Below are 24408 nucleotides of genomic sequence, written 5' to 3' on the forward strand. Positions count from 1 at the left end.
AACATAATTTTTAAAAAATAATATCATTAATTACTTCAAAAATTAAATTTTTTTCTATCTAAATATCTATTTTTAAAAGATAATTTACTACAGTAATTATTGTGTTTGCAACTTATTTTCCATTTTATTCATAAACTTGCTAATCAATTTTCAAATTTTCTTTGTTGTTTACCTTTTCATTTATAAAGTAAACAAATTTGCATTAAACAAAATTTTAATTAATTTTATTAACTTCTAAGATTAAAATATATCAGTTAAAACCTAAAATTTTTTGGAATTTTATTGATGAAAATATTGTAAAAAAATATAAAATTTTAATAAGTAAGATTTGACAAAAAAACTAAAATTCTTAAAAGCTTAAAAATAACAAAATCTATTTAATTGTATATTTAATATATTTATATTTTTTAACTTAAGCAATTAAAATTATTAAATCAAATTCTAAATTTAATGATTAATAATTAGATTTTATAAAATATTTCTTTCAAAATTTTCAAATAAAATTAGATAAAGAATTTAATATTTAAAATATAAATTATTTTTACTCAAAAATAAATTAATTAATATTTAAAAGATAAAAACAATTTTTGAGAATTGAATTAAATAAATAAATATTTTAGAATTGATCAAAATTCATAAATATCATATAAAACTTGACAAGGATTATTTAAGAGTTTTTGTTTTATTATTCTATTAAAAACAATAAGCTAATTTAATAAAGATTGATAAATCTTTTCATTTTCAAAAAAATGATAGAATTTATCTTTGTCAATAAATGTGATTTTACAGTTTGAAAATTGGTAAAATACTTTCAAATAGGTTTAAATAAATTGTTTTCCTAATATTTCTCCTCCTTAGTTTGTAAACTTAATCGTATTAACTTATGTGAATATTTTAGCTTCAATCATAGATTTACAAATCGTTTCAAAGAACTAAAATTCCATAAATGATACTTCTATCTCATAATGTTGTTTATTTTATTTTTTATCAAATTTATTTGTGTTTTAAAGATTTTTTACCTCTATTTAGAATATCCTTCTATTGTCTGTAAATATTTTATTGAAAATTTATTCAATAAAATCGTATTAACACTCTTAAATAAAGTAAGTGATATTTGTTTAATGTTTTTAGAAAGTTGTGTATTTATTAACTACTTCCTACTAATTAATGTTTTACACATCTTGAGGAAGGATTAAAATCTCTTTTATATGAGTACCATACTTAATGAATTTAATCCAATTTTTAACAATTTAAATAATGCTTGGAATATATAATAAAAAGCAGAAATAAATAGTTTATCTCAGACTTTTCAGCTACTATTAATCATAAATAAAGAAATCAATTATAAGTATCATTACTATCTAGCAAACTGAAATAAAAGGGAATATTCTTTTATAAGAGATATCTTTGTTGTTGAAAAATCTGCTCACTTTTTTATCTCTTAGCTTAACTTAATGATAGCCACCTATTTGAGAAACTACTATTTCATCTATACAATTACTACCGTACTTATCATATAAAAAATATGTTTCTATAATTATAAAGAGCACAAATATTAATCCTACTAAATAACTTTTAAAAAAATAAATAACTGAAGCTATGTTTAAAAAGCATCCTATCGCTATTTCAGTAGACTATATTAATATTATTAAATCTCGCTTATACTGAAAATATCTTTTTTAGTTAAAGAGACTGATGTCAGCTAAAAATCCAAGCAAAATCGTAAACAAAAAGTTCAGCTTATCATTGCTATACATAATAACATAGTAGATTTATAGAATACAAGAAATGTGATGGATAAAGAATTCAATTTCTCTAAATAAAACAAAATGTTCTGTTATCATTGCTGGTGTAATTCCAATTAAAGTTAGGCAAAAGTCTTATTCACTTGATTAATCAGTTAATCTATGATCAAATACCATCATCCACCACTTTTTGAAAACAATTAATGTTCCCATTATTATTGGAAGAATTATTAATCCATGAAAAATAATTAAATAGGCTATGTTAAATATTATTAAAATTTCTGTAACCTACTAAAGTCCTATAAAAAAAGCCACCCAATCTCTCTTCTCCTTCGTCAAGTCTTCAGAATCATATTAGCGATTACCCATTTTCAGTTACAGTTTTAAACTGTTTAAAACTTAAAATATTTATTTATACAGTTTATGTTTTTGAAAAACGCCTTGTTTTTAATTGTTACTTTTATGATTGATTATTAATATAAATCTTTTTGAATTTTTTAGATTTCAACAAAATAAATTATGATCATTGTTTTTCATTAATATCTATATTAATTATTAAATAATTAATAATCATCAATACAAACAATTAGTTAAATAATTTATTCAAAAATAATATATGTATCGCATCGTGTTTTATGTACAATTAAAAGTGTTTAAAGTGGAAAACTTTAACAAAAAACAAAACCTCTTACCTTGACTCGATAAAAATAACTATTTCGAGGTTCGAGGTTAGTATTACGGTAATATATATTTCTAATTTTTACATAACTAGAAGCGAAAAAGTGAATTTTGCTATTTGATAAAAAATTAAAAAAGCATTCTTAGATAAAATAATGAATTTAACTTGAAACAAAAGTGATTAATAATTTGATAAAGATATTCAAAATTTCCAAAATTTAATGATACTTTCATAAATATTATACCTTGAATTAGTATTATTTTTATCATTTATTAAATTTAAATGTAATAAAAAATATTTGATTATTTAAAATTTATTAATTATTTGATCTCATTATTAATTATTTTAATTTTAATAATTTATTAAAACTTATTGAATATTTATTATTATTTCTCATTTTAATTAAAAACTTTATTAAAACTTATTGAATATTTATTATTATTTCTCATTTTAATTAAAAACTTTATTAAAACATTGTTATTAATTAAATTTCTTAAATCTAAATTCATTTCTCTCTCTTTTAAGAATATTATTATATCATATATAATTATTGTATTTTTATTTCTTTTTTTTACAAAATGTCAAAACCTTTTTATAAAAATTAAAAACTAAAATAATTTAAATTCAAAATTAATGTTTCAGTAAGTGTTTCATAACATATTTTTTTTAAGTTAATATAATAATATGATATTTATTTCATAAATGTACTTTAAGACGAAGCTTTAAATTTTTTTTTATGAATGGAGTCGTTTAAAAAAGTGTACATTTATTGAACAGAAATTTTTACTTTAACTTGATTTCATTTAAATTGTTATTTTGACCTTATGGCTGAATAGATAGTTTAAATTATTTTTTATTTGAAAAATTCCTTCTTAAAGATTAATAATTCACAATAGGATTTGTTTCCAATTTACTTTATAAACATCATTTTATAAACTTCTAATTAAAATGTTATTTATGTGTAAAACTTTTGAGCAAATAACATTTTATTTTATTTTCAAGGATATTTGAATTTTCTCAGGATTCTGAATACTGTTTGTATTCATTATATAAAAAATGATTTATTTAGAAAAAAAATTATTTTATTAATTACTATTCTAGATTTTATATTAATTTTGTCTATCAATTTATCTTCTAAATTAAATAATTAGATATAAAAATTATAAATAGAATACTATATTATTTTATTATTTATTGGGACGAGCTTTTTTTTAACTGAATTTATCGCGAATCGATTATATACATATATACAGACTACCTAAGAAAATATTAGTTTTCTTAATTTCAAAAAAAATCAAAAAAAAATCGAAAAACTCAAAAAATATGAAAAATAACACAACAAGAAAAAAAAGATATTTTAAAGTTGAATTAAATAAAAATGAACCATTATAACCAAAATACCCCAATTTAGATTCTAAGAATAAAACTAAAGCATAATGTGAGAAAGAGCTTAAGATTTATGATGAGGAGAATAAAGAATATTTAGAAAAAATGACAAAATATAAAACAATCTTGAACACATTTTATAAAGATCTTTTTGATAATTATAATGAGGAAGATTACGATGCCTTAAAAAATTTATCGTAGTTCGATGAAAGTTAGGCAAAATTAAATGTATGTTTTTGGTTTTGTTGCGATGAATTAGCTTGTAGTATTGATTACAGAAACCTATTCTATTAGATGAAATGTTCTACTCCATAATAAAACACTAAATCTTTAGATAATTTCAAATATTAATAAAAAGTATATGATAAATCTAAATAATTATCGCTTAGAATAATAAAATATAATGATTTATTTAGTATCAAATAAAAACAAGGCACTAAGTTAATTTTGTTTCATTTTGTTGCCTTGCAAAAAAAAAAAAAAATTAAAAACATTTAAAGTTCTGATTCAGACTTAGATTAAAGTCATTCAGATTCTTTAAACATAAAAAGGCCAAGATTTTTAAAAAAAAAGAAAGCTAAATTTCAAGATTAATCTGATTATGAAAGTTAAGAAGAGGAGGTATATTAAGATGAGGAATATGAGGAGGATTAAGAATCAAAGGAGGAAGAGACTGAAAAGGAAATATACTAGGAGGAATAAGAAGAAGAGTAATAATATTAAAATTAAGAAGACAAAATTTAATAAGAAGAAGACAAAACTTAATAAGAAGTATAACATGATGAAATTATTCATAAATCGATTGACTTTTAAACTAAATCTCCCTAAAATAAATTTGATAAATAAAATTGTAAATATCTAATTAAAATTTTTCAATATAAATTTAGATATTTGCTCTTAATTTTAATTTTTATCAAATAATAAAAGAAAATACTTAATTAATTTTTATATTTTATAAAAAAATGAGAAAAATAAATAGTAGCTGAATATGCAAAGGATATAAACAAGAAAGAGATCTTTTAAATTTAAGATGATAAGGAAGATGATTTATAAATTTTGTAAAAATAAAATACATGTAAGTAAGCTATTCTTATTGATGAAAAAGAAAGTTAATCCTAAGGTTAATATGAAAATAAAGGTTAAAATTTAGTATAATTTATAAAATAACATGTCGAATTCCTAGAAAAATATTAGAATTAATTTGCAGATTATTTTAATAGTTTTAATAATAATAAAAAAAGTAAGTATAATAATATAGAATTTTAAAATTTGCTAGATAAATAAAAATATTAATTATTAGATTATGTAACTGAAATGCTTGAATATGAAAAAGAAAAACTTTGCAAGAAATACCCAAGTTTAAAAACTAAATGAAAATTAAATAGTTAATAATTGATTTATATTTAGATAAAAAATGATTAGCATGAGGAACTATTTCTTATCGGAAAGTTATTTATGAATGCTTAAATATTAAAAATGAATTTTATTTTTAAAATTTAAGTTAACATAAAAAAAGTTTTTTTTATAGATTTTTTTATATGAATATATTTTCATTTTTTAATATTATCTATATTTACATATGTATGTATCTAAGTGCTATGAATTTGATTCATTTTTTAATTTTAGAACTGCTATTTGGTAAAATATTATAAGGCATACTTTCTTATTGCATGAATGAGTATCTTACTCTATAAAAATAAATTGAAAAAGGTTTGTGAATCAATATGTCTAGCTAATTTTATTGCAAAAATTTCTAGCTAAAATTAATAATTATTTATTTAATATTGTAGATCCTTAGTAATTAACATCTACGAGAAATTTAGTAACTGCTTTCAAAAAATGTATCTAAAGTGTAAGAACTTATTAAAAAAGCTGTTATGTTTAATATCCATAATGAAGCATTCAAAGTAACTATTAAAATAACATTTTGATATCTATATTATTAGTTATTCTATTTTCAATTTGAGATAGTTTACTCTTTAATGTTTATTTTTTGATTTTTAGAAGAAATTATTATGTTATGGACTCTATAAATTATTTATTATTTAAGTAAAATCTATTTTTGTATGCATATAATACATATTTAATTATATTTAAATGACTGATTCTATTCTCTTATAAGCAATGTTTATGAATTACAGTTTAATTAATTAATTATATATTTTTTCTAAATGAATTATTTGTTTTCGAGTATTCTCCTTGAAGCTTTAGTTAAATATTCTATTTTTTAAAATTGCTTTTTTAATATTAAATAAATTTTAAATAGAGAGAATTAAACCTTTTAAATTTTGGAAATATTTAATGTAGTAATATTTTTTATTTATTTTATTGTATGCTTTTTAAAAATGAAATATTAAAATTTGGATAGCTTAATATAAAATGTTTACTACTAATGAATGATGAAGAATATAAATAAATTAAATAATAATAATAATTAATAATAATTTAATTAGTTTTAATTATCTTTTTCTTTTAGTTACTTACTTATTCAATGATTCAATAAGTTAATTAAAATAATTAACATAGATAAAAGATCCTTAGCTTTATCAATAAAAATTAATATTTATAAAATAATAAACAATAATTTATGGGCTTATAATTTGTTTGTTACTTAAATAAAAGAAAAAATTAAATAAATATTAAATATTTATCATAGCCAATTCATGAAAGAAAAGAAATAATCAATCAATAATTTAACAATCTAAATTAATTTATTCTAAATTTAAATACAATATTCACATAGGAAAATATTAAAATTGATAATTTTTTCATTAAATATATGATTATTTATTTTCACATATAAAAAACAATTGATCTTTTGCAAAAAATATTTAAAAAAATAAATCGTACTATATATATATCTTTATTCATTCATTTAGTTTAATAGCTTCTAGTAAGGCCAACTATAATTCATCATTTGAATTAAGTTGTGTTAAGATGCGATTCAATACTATAGATTTATTAGTATATGTATCTTACCCATTTAAGAATAGCTTGTAAGAATTTTTATATTAAATTTATGAATTTTAGAAACTTTCTAAATGGTCAAATTAAAGTTTTTTAAATATTTCTTTGTCGCTCGTATTTGCACAATTCAAGGAAGGTTTAGTATCTGGGATCTATTCATCTTTATCCATATTTTCTTGAGTTTTAATCTTTTTTGTTGGTTATCCTGGTTATTAAAATTTATTTATAATTAAAAAATAAAAAATCAAATTAGATAAATACTAAAAATTAGCAATTAAGAATATATATATATATTAAAATAATTAATTATTTTTTAATTTAACCTTTCTTGTTAAAATCCTCCTCATCTTACAGAGATTCAGAACTCTAGATTTCACCTAAATCTGAAGTGTGTTGATCTTCTAAATCTTATTCCTCATATAAACTTTTAAAATAATTTAGTTTTCATTTATTTTTTAAGTAAAAAAAAAATTAACTATTAAGGAGGTGATTTAGTGTTTTGATCCTTTTTGTTTTTCGTATTTGCCATTATCTTTTTTTTAATTTCCAATTATTAAATTATTAATATTTATTTAAAATTTATTGTTTATTGAAAATCAAAATTTGATTAAGATAAATACGAAAGTTAAGCATATAAAATCTGATATCTAATTTTATATTTTAATTATTTTAAGATTGATTTACTTCTTTCATTTGAATTTCCTCATTCAATCGATTATTATTTTTTTCTTCCTCTTCTTCTTCTTCTTTTTCTTCTTCTTCTTCTTCTTCTTCTTCTATTTACGATTCACAAAAATAGTACTTAAATTCCTCTTATAATTTTTCATTAATTTATTTTGGCTCTACAAAATGACAAAGTACTCTTTTAGTCACTTCATTTTATTTAATTAATCTAATTAATCTTAAATCCAGATTTTCATTATAAGGTATTTGAATGTATTGAAAATTTTAGCTTTAAACAGAACGTTAATTTTTGCCACCACAGTTCAATTCCTCAAATACACTTTCCAATTCTTTTTCATTTTCTTAAAATTGATACCAGAAGAAAGTATTTTTTTCAAGTTCAAGTTCAATTTCATTAAGTTTCTAAACATTTGGAATAGATTCATAGCTTAAATTTTCTTTTCCCTTGAACATTTTTTCATAGAACGAATTTATAGATTTTATAGGATCAGATTTAATATAATCTCCTTGACTTTTATAATCAAATTTTTTTACAAAAAAATAAGATTTTTTATTTTATTTTTAATTCATTTTAAGATTTTTTTCTTTCTTTTGAATTTCCTCATCTAATAGATTATTTTATTTTTTTCCCTCTGCTTTATTTTACGATTCACTTAAAATGTACTTGTTATCCTCATTGATTTTATTGAAATTTACTTTTCGCTCTACAAAATGAAATAGAAATCTTTTAGGAGTATCTTTTTTATTAATAAATCTTAAATCCAGATTATCATTATAACGTGTTTATTTGTATATAATTTTTACATCTTTAAACTAAGAATCATATTAATATATTTACAAATTAAATTTTAAATTTTCAAGTAAACAATTCAATTCTTCATTTTCTTAAAGTTGATACCAGAAGAAAATATTTTTTTTCAGTTTACTTTCCTTAACTTTCTAAACATCTTTAAGAGGTTCTTTTTTATTATTTTTGAACATTTTTACATAGAACAAATTTATAAAGTGTTCAGTATTAGATTCATTATAATCTTTTTCACTTTTATAATCAAATTCTTATTCAAATAAAGGATCTTCTAATTCAGTGTTATCTTCTTTCATGATCTGTTTTTGATTTTATTTGTTATTTTAATTATTTTAGTTTTATAATATAAACAATTACATTTTGCACATTTTTATAAAAAAAATCATTAAGTTAAACTGTCTTTATCAATCTAATTTTTTTCTTTCAAAATAAAAATAAATCCTTTAATGTAGAGAACATTTTATTTGATTTTTCTCTTATGAGGATTAGTAATATTTGTGTATTTCATGCTTTTATAGATCAAAATAAGAAATAAAATTAAATAGCAATAATGTTTCTGATAATTCAAAATAATAATCAGTCAAATACTTATATTATTAAGTATATTTCTCATATTTTAGGAGTGGAAAATTGTGTATATTTTTTTCTTCGAAATAATTTTCTAAAAATTTTATTTCTTGCAGAATTGATTGATTCCTATTAATATTTTTCTTTTAAAAGCATCATAATCTTACATTACTCTCTTTTTAACATATTCTAATTTATTGCTAATAAAATACAACACTTCATAGAGATTTTTAGTAAAGATCTTGATTGAATGTAGAGATATTTTTTTTTTACATAAAACTTTTTGTTTGTATATATTAAGCAAATATATACCTTTAACTCTAATATTCATACAAATATAGAGTAAAGGGTTCTTAATTTTATTTTAGAAAAATTAAGATAAATACTCTGTGTATGTATTGAATTGTACCTAGCCTTGAAAAAGACAATACTCTAGGGTAAATATATATATATATATATATATATATTTACATATGTATATAATAATTAAAAATATTCATTTTTTATGTCTTGTTATTTTAAGGAGTAAGTTGTAAAGACCTAATTTACCTTACCAAATAATTGAGATAGATTAATAAATTCTCTTAATCAAAAAGTGCCACATATTAAAAAAATCAGAATCACACCTTTTAAAGCAAGAGATGTTTATATAGTGTAAACAAACATCTATTAATCAAAAAGTACCACAGATTAAAGAAAAATCTTAATCACAGCTTTTAAAACAAGAGATGTTTACATAATCAATTCCATTAGTAATATGAATAATCATTCAAGCTTTTTTCTATATCTAACATTAATGATGTATCCTTTAAAATTGACGTAATAATTTTTTAATATCGGTTGAAGCAATTGATGATGACTTTTTCTCTATTATGATGCTTAATTAGCTATTTAAAAGGATGAATTATTATTTTGAATAAGTGAGTCAAATAATAAGATATCTATTTTCCACTCATATTAATTTCGACTTTTCATATTTTCTACTCTTAATCTTCATTTCTTAATAATTCACAAATTGTATTACTCTCTTTCATGAAAAATAAGAAGGACCAACTTATTAATAGTAATTATAGATATGAGCTCATTTTTTAGTTTAAATTTATCTATTAAAATAAATAAGGATCTCTATACTTGTTTTCTTATAATTCTAATGATTGCTGTATTTAGCTACTATAATTTTTTTAAATATCGAAACCTAAATTTATACTTGTATTTTTTTAGAGATAAAATTATATTAAAATTAAAATATATACATAATTTTATTTATTCAGCTATGCTAGGAATTTGATCTGAAAAGTCATTTTTGATGTCTTTTAAAATAAGCTGTAATTGTAGGCTTATTATATTTACTCTTTCATCTTCATGTTACGCGTGTAAAGCTATTTTATTTATCTAATTAAATAATTCTTAATAATTTGTTAATTTTTACTGGAGGTATTATTGACTTTGTAGTTAAAATAAATAAAAAACATGCTATTTGAAATATTTTTGCATGTCCTGTATTTTACTTTAATAAAAAATAAAGCATTTAAAGTAAAATGTTTCATAAAATTTTTATTTATTTATAAGTAATCATCATTAATAAATAGATATTTATTTTATAAATTGAAAAGAAAATAAAAACATACAACTCATATTTTATTATTTATTATTATTAGAAATATTAACTAATTTCATATTCATAAAAATCATTTTAAAATTAATAATTGAAAATAAAATTTAAAGAATTATTTCAGTACCATTCCAAATATCGAATTTTATTTTCTAATTTTATTTTTGAGCGGTCTAAAATATTTTATTGAAACTCTGAAAAACCTTCATTTATATATATATATATATATATATATATATATATATTAGTATCTCGTAACATTATTCTAGATTTAGAAATAAAATTAATAAAAATAAATTTATTTTAAAAATTTTAAATATATATTTTATAAGAATGTAATTATTTAAAAAACTAAGTACGCTTTGCTTTGAATAAAATGCTTCAAAGAAATGTGATTTTTTTTAATTTCATTCAACAAGATTTAAAAATTTTATTAATTATTTTTAGTTATAATCTTTATCTTATTTTAATTTTTTAATGTATATTTTATTTAAATCTGAAAACAAAAAAAAAACTAATCAAATGCAAAAACAATATTAGAAAATTTTTGAATCATTTTTGGGCAATAACAATGAGTATTTTCTCAGTAATTGTCCTATAGTTAAACCAAAACAACCTCCTAAATCTAAAGAACTTACCGATTATGAAAAAAGATTATAAAATTAGACTCTAGATTCATATAATCCAAATAAGAAAAAATAGCTTGATGAAAAATATAAGAAATATCTGCAAAAAAATAAAATTTATGAAAAAGATAATGCTAATTTTATTAAAGAAATGAACTCATTCTTGAATTAATTGTTTGAAGTAATATTTTAAAATGAATAAAACTTTTTTGCCTTCGAAGAAATATAATATTAACTTGAAATGATTTAAAAAAATGTTTGTTTTTTAATTGGTTCAAAAATATCTTGGAATTATGAAAATTTATTTAGAGAGATGAATTGCAATATCAGAGCTAAAGAATATAAATTAGATGATTATAGGATATAAGAAAGTCCTTTTAAAGAAAGGGAATTATAATTAAGAATAGTAAAGCCTTTGAGCCAAAGAAATGGAGAGCGCTAGAATAATACACTTGGCGATTTTATATTGCTCCAAATTATAGATATATAAAGTGATTCTAATCCTAATAATTTATATAGTGAAAGAATAGAATAACGTAATTTAATTTATAGATATATTTTAAATAATATTTAATTTTTGTGATATATATAAAAACCATTTCTTAAAAAATCATTTTCTTGAGAAAAAATTTCAGTTAAATTAATTATTATGTGTTTTATTTAATTTATAGCTAAATAATTTTAATATTTTAAAAGATGAGGAATAGGAATAAAATAATCCTATTGATTCATTTTCTTTAAAATAAGAAGACTTTGCAAATTTGGATGGAGATAATAAATAACTTAAAAATGAATATAAAAAAATACCTATCTCATCTATATTACCTGCATCTAAAGCAATTATTAAAAATAAAAGTGAAAGCTATCGAAGTAATCTATCTTAATTTACGATTCTATTTTCTTATGTTTTCTAATTTTTTTATTATAATACTATAGCTTATCATAAAGAAGAAGATGCTGATTCAAATATTATTCCTTAAATATAAACTATAAATTAGGGTCATTAATAAAATAGATAGATTATAAATAATGCTGCTGATAAATATTATTCGTCTCATAACTTTTCAAACCAAGAATCATGTTCTAATTATGATAGTAGCAATAGATATTAAAGCTCTACTAAAAATGCTTTCAATACAAAATAAGAATCAGATGAGGATGATAATGTTTATAAGTCTTTTAATAAAGAAGATTTAGTTGAAATGTTAAAAGAGAGAGATGCTTTAGACAAGTTTAAATGGATATAAGAAGGGATTGAAAAGGTATAAAATTTTAAGAAAGATTTAAGTAATTAAAATCATTTGATTTAAAATAGTAGATTTCCTTCTAATCAATAAAAATGAATAGTATTAAATTGAAACTTTTATATGCGGTAAAGGTTCATATTTTAAGGCCACAATATATTAAGGCAGGTTTAAAAAAAATTTAAATATAATAAAATAAATAGATACACTATTTTGGATTTAGTTTTTTAGATAAATACTATAATTAGGGTATAGAAAATAAAAAAATACAATTAAATTATGTGATATTTTATTATTTAATACATAAAGAAATGAAATTTTAATTCACTTAATAGATATAAAATAAAAATTATAAATGTCCTTTCCGTCTTTTAAATAAATAAAAAAATTAAAAAATGAGAAAAAAATGGTGTAAATAAGATTTAATTTACTATATAAACGGTGCACAATCAAAGATTGGGCTGGAAGCCTAAATTGTGACCACTGGCTTGACGGTGCAATTCAATGCTCTACCTGAGCTAGAATTTGTGGCGATTGTGGAACAGAAGGTGCTGTTAAGTCTTGCATTATTATTCTTGTTAACGTAGACATCCGCCTGAAGACGTACATATAATTATTATTTAAAAGAGGACTTGATAGCTGAAATTGCCTCTAGCAGATCTCTGCGCTGCTTTAATTTATCTGAACGAACTTGTACTTGAAATGTACGATTTTATCAATCTTGATCAAATGTTACATCCTCAAGAGCTTCCTGATTTGTTTTCGTATGTACTTGCGCTCTTGCTTCATCATTTAGCTCAAGAGAGGCAGTAAGGTTGAATTACAGCTTTAGCCTATCTAATCCCACTCTCTGATTCTCAGTGGTTCTCTAATTTCTAGTAACATATCTTAGGACCAGAGCACTTTAAAGAGGTAGAGCTGTTCTTGAGGAGAAAACTCATCAAAAATAATAATCCTCACTTGTCTAACATATCTTTTCTACATTAATGCTTAGCTGCCAGTCATCTCCTTCTTGTATTGTTTCGATAACTTCTCTAGTTAATTCCTACCTTGAACAAATGTACATGATGGTGTAGTTTAGTGTGTGAGTGTGTTTGCTTGCCTTTTTTCTTATCTCTATTATTCTTCTTCTACTAATCGATGAATACAGCTGTAGAGAAGATTACTTTTTTTTTGTTTGTTTTTCACTATTTTTTTTAAATAAATAATTATAATATTTTTGATAGCAAAAGCTATGAACGAGCTGAGTAAAATAAGGCACGTAAAAACTTTATATTATACGGTTGCCTGGTAATATGTTTTTTTTCACCTGAGAGACTCGGTATAATGCAATTTAAGATGTTAAGCTGAGAGAGAGAGCAATTACTTGTCAGATAAGACAGACAAAAAAAAATAACTCAAATAAGAAAAAACAACATTGATAAATTAATTTCTTTTATTATCTTTTTTCTTTCTTTATTTCTTTTTCCTTGTTTTGTTTTTTATTGGTCCTACCCCCTTCACTCATAACTTTTTCTTGAACGAGCACCCTGATACCTTAGTCGTTTATTGGTCCTCAATCCCCAATCACATGTTCACAGTTACATTTCTCTAAGTCTATTTAGCAAAAAAAATGAAAATTGCTTCTAATAAGTTGATTGTAAAATGAAAATGATCTAGAAGAAACAAATTTTTTAATTTTAGGATGAATGAGAAAAGGAACGAAGTACAGATAATCTGGCTTAGCTAAATTTTAGAGGCTTAAAGTAAATAGGTTTGATAAATAAATAGATAAATATCATAAGAGTAATTTAATTAAGTAAATTAGATAGATTTCATTCGTTTTTTAGACTTTTCTTAAAATTTATTTACAATTTGATTTAATATGGTAGCAATTTATTGTGCATTTAGATAATATCTCTCTATATAATAGATATTGGCAATACAAACTGAGAGAAATAAAAAAATTCCGACCTGTTTTACAAATGTTTTTATGTATTTAATACTCACGCGAAAAATATTGCTTCGAACACTAGGGTACGGGTAGTGTTTATATATATATATGTTTATTATTTTTAAGGGGTAAGTTATACAGACCTAATTATTATAATATAGAAACGTCATCAAAATGTAGAATTTTTTTTGTGATTACATAATCAATTATTTCGTAATATAAATAATCATTCTAGCTTTTTTCTACCTCTAACTCTAATTGTATAAATGATGTATGCTCATTTATATCTTTTTTTAAAATTGACGTAATATCGTTTGAAGCATTTGATGAAATTTTCTCTATTATGATACTTAATTAGCTATTTAAAAGGATGAATTATTATAAATTGTATTATAATTTTTCATGAAATATAAGAAAGACCAACTTATTAATAGTAATTATAAATATTAGTTCATTTTTTAGTTTGTAATCTATCTATTAAAATAAATAAGGATCTCTATACTGATTTTCTCTTAATTCTAATGATATGCTGTATTTAGTTACTATAATTTTTTTAAATTTCCAAAATCCAAAAATTCTACTTGTCTTTGTTTAGAGCTATAAAATTAGATTAAAATTAAAAGATATTTATAATTTTTCTTTATTCATCTATGCTAGGAATTTGATCTGAAAAGTTAATTATGTTTTTTAAAATAAGCTGTAATTGTAGACTTATTATATTATACTCTTTCATCTATATGTTGCCCATGTAAAGCCATTTTATTAATCTAATTAAATAATTCTTAATTCATTAATATTGATTGGAGACATTATTGATTTTGTAGTTAAAATTAATAAAAAACATGCTATTTGAAATATTTTTTGCATATCCCTGCATTTTACTTTAATAAAAAATAAAACATTAATATTAAAATGTTTCATAAAATCTTTATTTAAAAGTAATCATCATTAATTAATAAATATTTATTTTATAAATTGAAAAGAAAATAAAAACAACAAGCTTGTAATTTATTATTAGCAATACTAACAAATTTCGTTTAAATAAAAATCATTTTAAAATTAATAATTGAAGGAAAAATTAAAAAATTTATTTTTAGTTCGAAATCCAAATATTAAATTTCATTTTCTAATTTAATTTTTGAACTGTCTAAAATATTTTATTAAAATTCCTAGTAAAGCCTCTATTTTATTATGTATATTATTGTGTCTTGTAACATTATTTTTAAAAAAAAATATATTTATTTTATTTTAAATAAAATAACTTTTTACTTGATTTAGAAATAAAATTGTTAATAAAAATAAATTTATTTTTAAAATTTTAAATATTTTATTAGAAAAAAGTTATAAAAAAAAAATACGCTTTGCATTGGCTAAAATGCTTCAAAAAAGTATGAAAAAAAAGAAATGTTATTTTTTAATTCATTCAAAAGAAGATTTAAAAATTTTATTCATTATATTTATTTATAATCTTTATCTTATTTTAATTTTGTAAAGTATATTTTATTTAAATCTGAAAAAAAAAAACAAAAAATTAATTAAATGCAAAATCAATCTTAGAAAATTTTTAAATGTTTTTTGGACAATAAGAATGAGTATTTTTCCATTAATTGCAATATAGATAAACCTGTTAAATCTAAAGAACTTACTGATTATGAAAAAAAAAAAAAAAATTAGAATACTCTTAATTCAAATAATTCACAAAAGAAGCTTGAAGAAAATTATTAGAGATATCTGCGAGAAAATGAAATTTATTAAAAATAGTATACTGATTTTACTAAATAAATGAACTCATTCTTGAATAAATTGTTTTAAGAAATATTTTAAAATGAATAGTAATTTGTTACCTTGGAAAAAATATAATATTAAGTTAATGTCATTTAAAAAAATGTTTGTTTTTTAATTGGTTCAAATATGTCTTGGGATTATGAAAATTTATTTAGAGATATGAAATGTAATATCAGATCTAAATAGTATAAGTTAGATAATTATAGGATATAAGAAAGTCCTTTTAAATAAGAAAAACTCAAATTAAAATTAAGAATAGTAAAGCCTTTGAGTCAAAGAAATGGAGACCGCAAAAATAATAAACTTGGCGATTTTATATTGCTCCAAATTATAGAAATATAAAATGATTCTAATTCTTAATAATTTAATCCTAATAATTTATAATTTGAAAGAAATTAATATGGTAATTTTATTTATAGATTTCTATTAAAATTTTAAATCATATTTAATTTTTGGGAATTATTTAGAAAAAACCATCATTCTCTTGAGATATAATTTTAACTAAATTAATTATTAGGTGTTTTATTTAATTTTTAGCGCATTAATATTAATATTTTTAAAAGATGAGGAAAAGGAATAAAATTAAATGATAGATTTGGTTTCTGTAAAATAAGAAGAAGTTGTAAATTTGGATGAAGATAAATAGCTTAAAAATGAAGATAAAAAAATATATAACTCATCTATATTAAATACATCTAAAGGAATTACTAAAAATAAAAATGGAAGCTATCCAAGTAATCTATTATCATTTACTATTCTATATTCTAATGTTTTCTCTAATTTTATTATTATAATACTATAAATAATGCTAAAAAAGATGATGTTGATTCACATATTTGTACTTAAACATAAACAATAAATTAGGATCAATAATAAAAAATATAGAAAATATATAATGCTGATGATAAATATAATTCGTCTCATAACTTATCAAACCAAGAATTATGTTCTAATTATGATACTAGCAATATATAATAAAGCTCTACCAAAAATGAATTCAATATAAAATAAGAATCAGACGAGGAATAAAATATTTATGAGTTTTTGAAAAAAGAAGATTTAATTTAATTATTAAAAGAGAAAGATGCTTTAGACAAGCTTAAATGGATATAAGAAGGGATTGAAAAGGCATAAAATTTTAGGAAAGATTTAAGAAATTAAAATAATTGATTTACATATGTAGATTTCCTTCTAATCAATAAAAATGAATAATATTAAATTGCAACTTTTATATGAGGTAGAGGTTCATATTTTAAGGCCACAATATATTAAGGCAGTTTTTAAAAAATTTTTAATGTGATCTGTTTTTTTAAATTTGATTGTCTAAAAATTTTCTATCTTTGTATTTTTTGAGAATATATATGTATATGTTTTTTTATATTTGTATCTATCAGCTTACAATAATTGAAAATATTCTTTTTTTATGTCTTATTATTCTAAGGAGGAATTGATCAAGACCTTACTAATTTATCTTACAGATAATTGATATGCCTTAATTAAATTGTCTTAATCAAAACTAGTTACAGATTTTTATTTTCAGCACAAATTAATCTATGGTCTTAATTTTCCTCTTTTTCTTAATAATTAAAAAATCTTATTATTCTTTTTCATGAAAAATAAGAAAATCATTTTACTGTTAGTAACTAGAAATTTGTTTATTTTTTAGCTTATATCAATCTATCTATTTAATAAGATAAATAAGGATCTCAATTTTTGTTTTTTTTTATAATTCTAATGATATATTGTATTTAGTTACTATAGTATTTTTTAATATCTAAAATCCTTAATTTCTACATTTTTGTTTTTGTTTAGAAAATAAAATTATTTTAAAATGAAAAGATATATTTATAATTTGGTTTATTTTGTTTTTGATGTTTTTCAAATAAGCTGTAATTGTAGACTTATTATATTATACTCTTTCATATACAAACTGCCTTTTTAAACATTTTATTTATCTAATTAAATAATTCTTAATTGGTTTTGATTTTGATTGAAGGCATTATTGATTTGGTAGTTAAAATTAATAATAATTAGTTGCAAAATTTAAAGTATCATTCTAATTAAAATATATTTTGCATATTCTTATATTTTAAAATACTTATAGTAAAGTGTTTCATAAATTGTTTATTTGCCAGTAATCATCTAAATTAATATTTATTTTATAAATTGAAAAAGAAAAAAAATATAAGTTTATTATTAGAAATATGAGCAAATTTAATTTCAATAAAAACCATTTTAAAATTGATAATTGAGTATAAAATTAATAAATTAATTATCAATATTATTCCAAATATGATATTTCATTTTTAAATTTAACTTTTGAGTGGTCTAAAACGTTAGATCGGAACTCGAAGTAAAGCTTCATTTATATAAATATATATATATTATATGTATTTCGTAATGCTATTTTCATTAAAAAAATTATTTTACTTTAATTTTCAGATAATAATAAGTAAAATAACATTTATTTGATTTAGAAAATTATTAATAAAAGTTTAAAATTTAAAATATTTTATTTTATTTTTTTTTAGGGATGTATTGCGGGGGTGGTATTCAAAAGTGAATGGAAAATGCATTATATTTTTTTCAAGATGATATTTCTATTAAAATTTTTTATTTTCCATTCTTTTTTGAATACCACCCCCACTTTTCACCTGTCCAAGAAAATTCTAAAATTCTATTCATCTTTTTTTAATTATTTAGTCATAATTTCTATCAAATTTTAATTAGATATATATCTTCTTTTATAAAATCACAACACATACATATACATAATCAATAAAATGCAAGATCAATCATAGAATATATTTAAAAGTTTTTTAGGCAATAATAATGAGTATTTTTATGTTAATTACAATATAGCTAAACCAAATGAGCCTTATAAATCTAAAGAAATAACTGATTATGAAAAAAGAATGTAAAATTAGAAACCACTTGATTTAAAAAACTAATAATTATAAAGGCAGCATAAAGAAGAGTATTAGAAATTTTAGCGACTCAATGAAATTTTTCAAAAAGATTATGCTATTTTTACTAAATAAATCAACTCATATTTGAATAAATTGTTTAGGGAAATATTTTAAAATGAATAACTATTTTTTGCCTTCAAAAAAATAAAATATTAACCTGAAATTATTAAAAAAGATGTTTGCTTTTTGATTGGTTAAGATGAGTCTTGGAATTATGAATATTTATTTAAAGCAATGAATTGTAATATGAGATCAAGAGAGTATAAATTAGATGATTATAGGATATAAGAAAGTCCTTTTAAATAAGAAGAACGCAAATTACAATTAAGAATAGTAAAGCCTTATAGCCAAAGATATGGAGACCGCTAGAATAATAAACTTGGCGATTTTATATTGCTCCAAATTATAGAAATATAAAGTGATTCTAATCCTTTATAATTTAATCCTAATAATTTATAAAGTGAAAAAAAAGAATAAGGTAATCTTATTTATAGATTTCTTTCTATTTATATTTTAAATCATATTTAATTTTTAAGAAATATAAAGAATGCTTTTCTTAAATAATCATTTTCTTGAGACATAACTTCTACTAAATAAATTAATTATCAGGTGTTTTATTTAATTTTTAGTTAAATAATTTTAATATTTTAAAAGATGAGAAATAAGAATAAAATAAAATGATTGATCGAGTTGTTAAGCCTATAAATACTATTTCAGGTGTAAAAATAGAAGAAGTAGTAAATTCCGATGGAGATGATATATAATTAAATTAGAAAGAATTTAAAAAAATACCGAACTCATCTATATTACCTTAATCTAAAGCTATTATTAAAGATAAAACTGGAAGCTATCAAAGTAATCTATCTTAATTAGCTATTATATTTTTAAATGTTTTCTCTAAATTTTATTTTATAATACTAAAGTTTAAATTAAAGAAGAAAATGTTGATACATTTATATAAGAAAATTTAGGTTATCCTGAGATATAATCTAAATTTTAGAGTCAATAATAATCTAAATATATTATAATTAATGCAACTGATCAATTTTATTCCTCTCATAACTTATCAAGCAAAGAATAAAATTTTCTTTATGATAATAACAAAAGATATTAAAACTCTACCAAAAATGTTTTTAATAAAAAATAAGAATCAGACGATGAAGATAATTTTTATGAGTATTTTTAAAGAGAAGATTTAATATAAATGTTAAAAGAGAGAGATGCTTTAACCAAGCTTAAATGGATATAAGAAGGGATTGAAAAGGCATAAAATTTTAGGAAAGATTTAAGAAATTAAAATCCTTTGATTTACATAAGTAGATTTCATTCTAACGAATAAAAATGAATAATATTAAATTGCAGCTTATATATATAATATTTATCAAATATAGATTTTGATAGTTTATTCTAAAAACTCAATATATTTTTTTATTTTTAAGTAATAAATATTAAAAAGATGTAAAAAAATAAATTATTATTATGCTGATTTATTTAAATAAGAATAACTAACTGGTTTGGTTAGAGTTTAAAACTTGAACACGATTAACCTTAAATGAAAATAAGTACTCTCCTCATCCATTTTTTAAAACATTTATTCCTAAAAAATGAGAGTGGATACCAAAATTTTATTTATTCTTATTACAATTTTAAACTTTTTAATGAAATAAAAGCTTCATATATAAATGTATCAAAAACTGTTAATTTAAAGACATTATTTTTTGATTTTTATGATTTTAATTAAAAAGGCTACTTTCTTCTCAAATAAATTTAGCTGAAAATAACAATTTTTTTGAATTATTTTAAAAGATTATTTAATTATTTAATTTTTTTTTAGTTATTTAAAACCATTTCTATATTTATTATCATTATATTATCTAGATATTTTTTCACAATTATATAGAAAATTACTTTCATCGACATACATAATTTAGAATTTTAGAAAACAAACATAAAAAATATTCTTCATTTATTGTAAATACCAATAAATAATACCTGAGTTTCTTAAGATTTCCTACTTATAAATAATTATTTTTTTTTGCAAAATTAAAATTCATCAAAATCCAATTAAATTCAAATTAAAAAAATATAATTTAGGGTATTTATAAAAAAATAATATAAGGTTATTTTATAAAGCTTTTTAAGCTCTAGGAGTAAGAAAGGTGTACTAAAAAATAGGTTTTTTATTTTCTAATTTTTTCATCTTTATTACATACTTTCTACTATGAATAATATTAGCTTATTTATAATATAAGATTAAGATTTATAAATAGATAAAAGTGATTTGGTATATTACTGAGAAAATAAATTTCTAATGGGATAAAAAATAAAAATAAATTGGTTTTATTTCTTTCTTGTAAATTTCAAAATAAAGAATTATAATTTTATTTTTTGAACATAAAAAACTATTCTCGTTTGCTATTTGACTGACAGCAAAATAATTACTTTTTAAAAGAAAATTCAAAAAAAATTAAAAATAAATTTAAAAAATATAACATATATAAATCAACTCTAAATAAAAATATAATTTAATTAGTATTTGTACTTGTATAATATTATTCAACTAGGAATAATTAATGACAAATTTTCGAACTACTACGAGAGTTATTATTAATCTAAAGTTTTGTAAAACGTAGCATTTAGATTTTAAAGATCACTAACCATCTATAAAAGCACTTTAAATTCATGATTACCATAACCAATGAACATTATTTCTTTTATAAGTTCATGTTTTGTTAATAAAGTTTATATTTATGAATCAGGTTTATTTGCAACTCCGTCTGTCAAGAAAAAGATTACTGTATTTTGAATAAATTCTTTACTTTTTTAATGATTTAGTATTTATAATATGCTATCAAATATTCTAGAGTAATTAGTACCGTCACCGTGATTATTTTAAGGTATTTTTTAAATCAATTATTTGTTTAAGTTTTCAAACATCGAATAAACAAAAGATTTATCATTAAATCCTATTAAAGTGCAAAAATCTTATTCACTTTTATCAAGTCTAAGATTAATAAAATTTTCTAACTCAGCTCTCAGATCCTACCAATTTTTACCATTCATACTACCACTTTCATCAAAGGCAATTATAAAATGCATAGGGCTAATTTATTATTTACATTTCTATATTATTTAAGGATTGCATACCTCTTAAAAATCTATGTTATGTTATATACAAATTTAATAACCAATTAACTGCCAAAGCTTTTACCACTTCTATCTTGATAATTCTTTTTCTTTTTAAGAATTTCCTGCATTCCAATCCCACGCTTCATGAATTTCTTTAAATTTACTCCATTTTAATAATTAACCTTAATATTTAATCGAAGTATTATCTTCATTGTCTAAGCATGTTATAAGTGCAGGCAAATTTTCTTTTTCAATTCTTACTCCGTTAAATGCAGCAAATCTATGCCCACATTAAATAGTGTGTTTATTTTATTCTTTTCCTCTTGCATATTAACTATATTTCCAATGATCTTAATCACATACTTAGGCACAGCAAGGACATTTAAAATCACAAGTTAAGTAGTCATTTATAGTTGAAAATTCTTTTGCTATGTCTTTTGTTTGAAATTTATTTATATTATCAAACAGATTTTCTTTATTAATAATTTCTTTGAGTTAATTAGAAAACTATTCAATAGATTGAATTTGCATTTAATTAAAAAAGTTTTTATTTAAATTAATCAATTTAGTAAGAAATATTTTAGCTTCAGAATCATTTATCTGTAAATAATCTGGTCTTAAGAGATTTACAGTTATTTAATTTCCCTCTACTTCAATTTCTTCTTTTTCATTTAGTAAAATTTAGAAAATGAACTTTTAAAAAGCAATCTATGATTATTAAACACTTGGTAAAGATAATTATTATTTTATTTTTATTTGGTTGGCAATTAAGCCTTTGTTTTTTTATTAAGCAAATAGTTTTTCAGCTTTAATATTTGACAAACTTTATAAAACAATTTAAACTGAATTTATTATTTAATTTTTCAATTCATATATTTTTTATTAAATTTATTAAATTTATTATTAAGATTACAAAGTAGCTTCTTCTAAAATGACTTTGTTTGGGTCTTAAATATATTTAAAAGCTTCTTCTTAAGTGATGTTAATAAATTAAGATTAAATTCCTTTTATTATATTTTATTTACTCAATTAATTTTCATATACTTAAAGTGATTGATCGATAATAGAATCTGAAGCTTATTTAAATTTATCATAACAAAATTATTATATCTTTATTTCAAATTATATTGCTGATTATTTATCTATCACTTAATCTTTTTATGCATACTCTAAAAAGTGATTTTAGTAGCGTTATTTGTCTTATTCAAATTATTAAAGAGGCTAGTTTAAGCTGATTCTTTTATTTTATATATCTTATTAATATAACTACTATATTGCTAGCATATTTAATCTATTTTCTGCTTGAGCTGTTAATTACAATTCAAAAATACTTAAATTTTGATTTGCTTCCTGTATATTTTTTTAAACAAGTGCGGCGATTTTTGATATTAACTCTTTATCGATTTTAGATATTTTAGAATTATTGATATTTTCTTTTATTTAGTTATTTATACTTTGAATATATTATTTAAAATTGAATATTATAGAAAAATAATTTTAATTAGAAAGCTATTACTTTAACCAAGAAATAAAGCAAGTTTAGCATGAACTATGAACTTTAAGTTAATCAGCTTAAGCAAAATTTTATAATTCTTTTTTTTTTTTATCGTAAGTCGTTTATATCCATAAAGAAATTCTTTAATACCATTTTTTATAATTTTCTTCAATATTTTTTTCATGAAGTTTTTTTATTCTATTCAACTCATCTTAAGGAGATGTTTCTTAAATTTTATATAAATCAAAAGTCATTTAACAATAATTTCCTATTTAATAAAAATCTAGATAGTCTGTAAGCTTAGATGAAGTATAACTGTATTGGTTTTTTATAAAAGATTAATCTATAATTATTCCATAAGTTTCAAATAAAGAAGATATTAGATGATTTATTTTCTATTCACAAAATCTAAAACTAAAAGTTTTTGAGTTATTGTAACTAATTAATTATCCAACTTCTGAAAAAGGTATTTTTTCAAATTAGCAAAATGATAGTCTAATGCAAAATATCTAATAAATCTTATATAATGTATCTGATTAAATTAGAGATTAATTTAGATTTTATACCATCTAATCAAATTAATAATTTTTAATTGGGTTTTTTAGAAAGTGAACTAATCCACAGCCTATTTTTACAATACTATCTATATCTCTTTCTTCTGTATAACCTACTTCTGGCTTGATATTTAGGTTCCCTTTCAAATACAGTTTATAATTGCTTTCAATAAACTGAAATGATAATTTCATTTTTTACTCTTAATTTGAGTATTTTTCCTTAATTTA

The 24408-nt window shown here is 20.1% G+C and overlaps 8 protein-coding genes across 8 annotated transcripts; 4 read left to right on the plus strand and 4 right to left on the minus strand. All coding sequences in view use genetic code 6, as the record gives it.

Moving 5' to 3' along the window:
- Positions 1-3696: 3696 nt before the first annotated feature.
- Positions 3697-5184, plus strand: TTHERM_00556700 (hypothetical protein; the record flags this gene model as incomplete). The annotated part of the gene is made up of 2 exons (XM_001022333.2): positions 3697-4660; positions 4778-5184. Exons 1-2 carry the CDS (start codon positions 3748-3750, stop codon positions 5182-5184), a joined length of 1320 nt encoding a protein of 439 aa, XP_001022333.2. The 5' UTR covers positions 3697-3747.
- A 1493-nt stretch (positions 5185-6677) lies between these two features.
- Positions 6678-8625, minus strand: TTHERM_00556710 (hypothetical protein; the record flags this gene model as incomplete). Its single annotated transcript, XM_001022334.2, has 4 exons — positions 6678-6982; positions 7101-7201; positions 7254-7309; positions 7462-8625. 4 exons carry the CDS (start codon positions 8623-8625, stop codon positions 6678-6680), a joined length of 1626 nt encoding a protein of 541 aa, XP_001022334.2.
- A 2306-nt stretch (positions 8626-10931) lies between these two features.
- Positions 10932-12414, plus strand: TTHERM_00556720 (hypothetical protein; the record flags this gene model as incomplete). Its single annotated transcript, XM_001022335.2, has 3 exons — positions 10932-11607; positions 11768-11941; positions 12008-12414. The coding sequence occupies exons 1-3, from the start codon at positions 10968-10970 to the stop codon at positions 12412-12414; spliced, it is 1221 nt and encodes a 406-aa protein (XP_001022335.1). The 5' UTR covers positions 10932-10967.
- A 402-nt stretch (positions 12415-12816) lies between these two features.
- On the minus strand, positions 12817-13320 carry TTHERM_00556730 (hypothetical protein; the record flags this gene model as incomplete). The annotated part of the gene is made up of 1 exon (XM_001022336.2): positions 12817-13320. One exon carries the CDS (start codon positions 13318-13320, stop codon positions 12817-12819), a length of 504 nt encoding a protein of 167 aa, XP_001022336.2.
- Positions 13321-13881: 561 nt separating this feature from the next.
- TTHERM_000556739 (transmembrane protein, putative) lies at positions 13882-14703 on the minus strand (the record flags this gene model as incomplete). The annotated part of the gene is made up of 1 exon (XM_012799260.1): positions 13882-14703. The coding sequence occupies one exon, from the start codon at positions 14701-14703 to the stop codon at positions 13882-13884; it is 822 nt and encodes a 273-aa protein (XP_012654714.1).
- A 928-nt stretch (positions 14704-15631) lies between these two features.
- On the plus strand, positions 15632-17203 carry TTHERM_00556740 (hypothetical protein; the record flags this gene model as incomplete). The annotated part of the gene is made up of 3 exons (XM_001022337.2): positions 15632-16436; positions 16597-16767; positions 16851-17203. Exons 1-3 carry the CDS (start codon positions 15653-15655, stop codon positions 17201-17203), a joined length of 1308 nt encoding a protein of 435 aa, XP_001022337.2. The 5' UTR covers positions 15632-15652.
- A 1547-nt stretch (positions 17204-18750) lies between these two features.
- On the plus strand, positions 18751-20347 carry TTHERM_000556750 (hypothetical protein; the record flags this gene model as incomplete). Its single annotated transcript, XM_012799261.1, has 3 exons — positions 18751-19480; positions 19657-19857; positions 19926-20347. Exons 1-3 carry the CDS (start codon positions 18817-18819, stop codon positions 20345-20347), a joined length of 1287 nt encoding a protein of 428 aa, XP_012654715.1. The 5' UTR covers positions 18751-18816.
- A 1211-nt stretch (positions 20348-21558) lies between these two features.
- On the minus strand, positions 21559-22538 carry TTHERM_000556761 (von willebrand factor type A domain protein; the record flags this gene model as incomplete). Its single annotated transcript, XM_012799262.1, has 2 exons — positions 21559-22125; positions 22191-22538. 2 exons carry the CDS (start codon positions 22536-22538, stop codon positions 21559-21561), a joined length of 915 nt encoding a protein of 304 aa, XP_012654716.1.
- Positions 22539-24408: the final 1870 nt, after the last annotated feature.

This window comes from Tetrahymena thermophila, assembly GCF_000189635.1.
Source record: "Tetrahymena thermophila SB210 genomic scaffold scf_8254486, whole genome shotgun sequence".
Taxonomy (NCBI): domain Eukaryota; phylum Ciliophora; class Oligohymenophorea; order Hymenostomatida; family Tetrahymenidae; genus Tetrahymena; species Tetrahymena thermophila.